The sequence below is a fragment of the Chrysochloris asiatica genome, unplaced genomic scaffold, assembly GCF_000296735.1.
Source record: "Chrysochloris asiatica unplaced genomic scaffold, ChrAsi1.0 scaffold00221, whole genome shotgun sequence".
NCBI lineage: Eukaryota > Metazoa > Chordata > Mammalia > Afrosoricida > Chrysochloridae > Chrysochloris > Chrysochloris asiatica.
Window position 1 is genome coordinate 1,311,305 of NW_006408739.1, and position 4,979 is coordinate 1,316,283.

A 4,979-nucleotide genomic window follows, 5' to 3' on the forward strand; every position below is an offset into this window, starting at 1 on the left:
GGTATGCCCTTTGGTTGTTTAAATGGTTATATATTTCTGAGTGCTTCAGTGTACATCCAAAATTAAAACAAACAAACAAAAAAACCCCCAGAGGGAATGGAAGCAAATGCTGTTGAATGATGATGCATGGAGGGGCTAGTAGTCAGTACAATGAAACAAAATACGATAGGATGAATGCAAAGCTGATGTTCTCCCATGTAATCTATCACTCAATTCACAATAAAAACTTGAAAAAAAAAAAAAAAAGGTGGATGAAGGCTGTAGAAACTTATCTAACACAAGTGTAAGAAATGCAACATTAAAGTCTTGGAAAACAATTGTACTTAAACTTCAAATAATCAAGCAGTGCTAATTTTGACCTTCTCTCTAACTCTGCTCACTCAATTATTTCCTGTCTTAGTTGAAACAAGTAAAGGTGTGACTATGCATAACACCATTAATTCCACTAGGATAAAACCAATACAACCAAAAGAGAATCCCTGAAGACTGAACATACACATAGACAAGCAAACTATTTCTCCTGTTGTAAATGGAATTCCAAGAGAATTCCTAAAGGACATTGACACTTGTACCATTCTCTGACTTTTGAAGAATGGGATTAAGTAAAAATTATGGTATTATGTTTATGTCCCATTAGCAGCAACTCAACATAGCTAACATTCACAAATTCATATTTACACAGTAAGAACTTTTCCAAAATAAATCCAATACTTACTTGTCTCCCACAATTCCCAAGTTGATTGTAGGGTAACCATGTTCCTGAATTGTTGCTAGAAGGGTTGACCGATTACTATCTCGAATCTTTCCTGGTAAGAGGTCATCTTCTGGATTTAGCAGCTACAAAACCAAAAAACACCACAAATTATTCTTTTTAGATAATATTGCCTATTAGTCATTAATGGAGAAAATAAATCTATTAAACAAAATTTAGAATATCTAACATCTACAACAGTGTCTGAAACATAGAAGGTATATGTTCAAAGGATCTTTGAATAAGTATGGACAATATAAGAAGACAAGAAAAGTTCCTCCTGAATTAAAAAAAAAAGTTATAATTTAAATGATGATTGAACAGCAGGCCAAGTATCATACAAGCTTCGGCTATCATTTGAGAATGATGCTTTGGCGATAGTCACATTTTCAGTAAATGGTTATTGGAACAAACTAAATAAAATACTTCTGTTTCCTCCGAATATTATTTTCCAATTTATCTTTTACTGAGAACATTTGAGGTAGAGACTGTGTGACATGATATTCTCTTGTCTGAAGGGAATGACTTTTTACCTTTGCTTTTAAGCTTTTTAAAATCTTTAATCTGAAGATAAGATTAGGTTAATTAATTAATATTAGGTTAATCTTATCAGAAGGGGAGGAAGGCAGATGCTTTGCTTTTTTTATTAGTAAATCTAAACAAGTACTTCTTAGCTATATCTACCTTCAAACCCATGACTCAATCAAAACACTCTTTAGTGATTTCATATCTATTATTGTTTTGTCTGGAGTCCTGGTGTGGCACTGTGGGCTAATGAGCTGGACTGCAAAGTCAGTTTGAACCACAAGGTTGATGGTTCAAGCTTACCAGCCATTCCTTGGAAACCCTATACAAGGTTGCTATGGTACTTAACAACAACAACAACAACATTGTTTTGTCTATGAAGACAATTTTAAGATGCTTATTTTATACTAGGTTGTTTCAATGAGTCAGTGTGGTAAGTAGGAAGAGCTTGGAATTCACATAAGGTACAAATTCAAGTCAGCTAAATTCTTTAGGCCTTAATTTTACCATTTATTCTACTCCCGTAAAGATTTACACCCTCGGAAACCCTGTACAGGGTCGCTATGGGTCGGAACCGACTCGACGGCACTTAACAACAACAACAACATAGTCATAATGCTGGTGATTAATTCTCTTGTGGAGTCCTGGTGTGGCTTTGTAGGATAAGCACAGGACTGCAATGTCAGTTCAACCCACAAGGTCAGCAGTTCAAACTCACCAGTCACTCTCTGGGAACCCTAAAAGGGTCACTATGAGTCGGAAGCTGCTTGATGGCACTTAAAAACAACAATTACCATGAAGTATAGGTGTTAGGATCAACTAACTGAGATAATGGATATCAGTTAATACAGACAAATACATAATAAATGTGATTCACCTTCTTTTCATTTTGATATATGATGTTGAAAAAGCACCTACTTTCCCTCCAATAGGCCCTGGTGACATAGTAGGTTAAGTGTTGGGCTGCTAACTGGAAGGTTGGTGGCTCAAACCAACTATCCACTTAGTGGGAGAAAGCTGAGGCAGTCTGCTTCCATAAAGATCAACATCCTCAGAAACCCTTTGGAGCAGTTCTACTCTGTCCTACGGGTTGCCATGAGTTGGAATTGACTCAATGGCAGTGGACTTTGGATTCCCCAGTTTAACTCATATTGTGACTCCTAAAAGTTAGTGCAAATGAAATTATTTATAATGTGAACACAAACTATTAGATTATAAAAAACTTAGAGAAGTGTTCTTAAAACACACACACGTACAATATTAATATAGTTTTAGATGTATTGTGACTTAAAAATATTATTAAGTGAAAAAGCAATAATACATCTTTGAGATGAGAAAATATGGTCCATTAACTTAGGAGGTTGAAGGCGCACCTGCACAATTCAGCAGCCTAGGCTGTGAATATGGTCAATACTCCACGCTTAATACTGCAGTTCTCCATAAACTCCTTCAATCTTCCTTCTGACTCTTTAATGATTTGTTTGGCTTTATGTTAGAAAAATGGCACTGTTGCAATCAAATGTTCCATTAAAATGGTGGTGGTTATGTGCCATGGAATTGGTTCCGACTCACAGTGACCCTGTATAGGGTTTCCGAGGCTGTAAATCTTTATGGGAGCAGAAAGCCTCATCTTTCTCCCGCGGAGCAGCTGGTAGTTTTGAACTGCTGACCTTGCAGTTCGCAGCCCAATTCCTAACCACTATGCTACCAGAGCTACTTAAAATAGGCTGACGAAAAATGCTGACGATCCTAATCAGTGTCACCTGTCAGTCTTCCCTTTAAAACTAAATTAATTTATAATAAATACCCACTTGACCTGGCTTCAATGGCTGGATGATCAGAGCTGAACTAGAAGAAGAAAGAAAAAGAAAAAAAGAGTAATGTGATACAATTTGATGACTTTGACCTACACCTATGGATGTAGTAACTCAAAAGACGGAAACAAATCTTTACAGTGAAGATCATTCCCACCTCCTCCATACACAGGGTAGACGGGGATGGGCAACTTGGACATTGGCTACCCAAAATGGGGGGAGGGGTCTACAAATGCAAGAAGTGATTGGCTTACAAGCTTTCAAGAGGGAACCTAGATCCAGAGGGTGCAGAGGAAGGTAGACTCTCTACTGAGTAGTATCCAATCTGTCTGGGCGGGGCTGATGAAAGGAGATGGGGATAGTTCTCTTGTGGTGCAATAGTGAATAATTGCTACCAGGACTGACTGTGAGGGTCGCAAATGTAAAGGCAGACGTTTTGTAACACAAAGAGGGGAATAATTGACTTTACAGTCCAGAAATGGAGGTCCCTGGGACCATCAAGGGAGAAGAGCAGAGTGTGGGACGCTACCCAGAGAAGCAGTAACACTGGGATGGAGGCAGAGACAATGACGTGGAGCAATGGAGCAGCTGGGGACTCTAGACCCAAAGAAGGAGAGGGGGAGGGGCTGTGTGCTGATGACTGGGGGGCAGGCTTGCAGGTTGGTTGATGATGCATGGAGGGGACTGTAAACGTGGCAATGAAACGATATATGATAGGATGAATGTAAAACTAATAATCTCCCATATAATTCACAATTCACATTTATCCTTCTTGTTGTTAAGTGCCAATGAGTAGGTTCCAACTCATAGGGACTTCTTTTATCTTTTGTTGTTGTTGTTAGGTGCCACTGAGTCCATACCAACTCATAGCAATCTTATGCACAGCAGAAAAAAACACTGCCCAATCCTGGGCCAACCTCACTACGGTTGCCACACTTGCGTCCATCAATGCTGCCACTTGGCCAATCCATCTCGTTGGGTGTCTTCCTCTTTTTCTCTGACCCTCCACCTTACCAAACATGATATACTTCTCCAGTGACTGGTCACTCCTGACAATATGTCCGAAGTATGAGAGACCAAGTTTGGCCAACTTGGCCTCTAAGGAGCACACTGGCTGCACTTCTTCCAAAATGGATGTATTGGTTCTTTGGACAGCCCATGGCACTTTCAGCATTCTCCTCCAACACCATAACTCAAAAGCATCAATTCTTCTATGGTCTTCCTTATTTACTGTCCAGCTTTCGCATGCATATGAAGTTATTAAAAATACCATGGCTTGGGTCAGGAGCATCTTAGTCCTCAAGCTGACATCTTTGATCTTCAACACTTTAAAAAGATCTCATGCAGCAGATTTGCCTAATGCAATACGTCATTTAATTTCTTGACTGCTGTTTCTGTGAGGGTTGATAGTTGATCCAAGAAAAATGAAGTCCTTGACAAATTCAATCTTTTCTTCATTGATAAGAATGTTGTGTATTGGTTCAGTGGTGAGGATTTTTGTTTTCTTTACACTGAGATGTAATCCATACCGAAGGCTGTGCTCTTTGATCTTCATCAGTAAATGTTCTCAGTTCCCTTAACTTTCAGCAAGCAAGGTTGTATTATCTGCATATCGCAGGTTGTTGAGTCTTCACCAATCCTGATGCCACGTTTTTCTTCATATAACCCAGCTTCTTGGATTATTTGCTCAGCATACAGCTTGAATAAGTATGGTGAAAGAATATAACGTTGTCGCAAACCATGCTTAATTTTAAACCATTCAGTGTTCCTATGTTCTGTTTGAACAACTGCCTCTAGGTCCAGGTACAGATTCCTCATGAGCACAATTAAGTGTTCCAGAATACTCATACTTCGCAATGTTGTCCATAGCTTGTCATGATCCACACAAT

At 38.9% G+C, this 4,979-nt stretch overlaps 1 protein-coding gene across 1 annotated transcript in view; it reads right to left on the minus strand.

Moving 5' to 3' along the window:
* LOC102813504 (gephyrin-like) overlaps positions 1–4,979 on the minus strand; it is a 750,251-nt gene that overhangs the window by 97,339 nt on the left and 647,933 nt on the right. Inside the window, exon 17 of the mRNA XM_006873064.1 lies at positions 716–837. Within this exon, the coding sequence (XP_006873126.1) occupies positions 716–837 (122 nt within the window). The remainder of the gene's footprint in view (positions 1–715; positions 838–4,979) is intronic.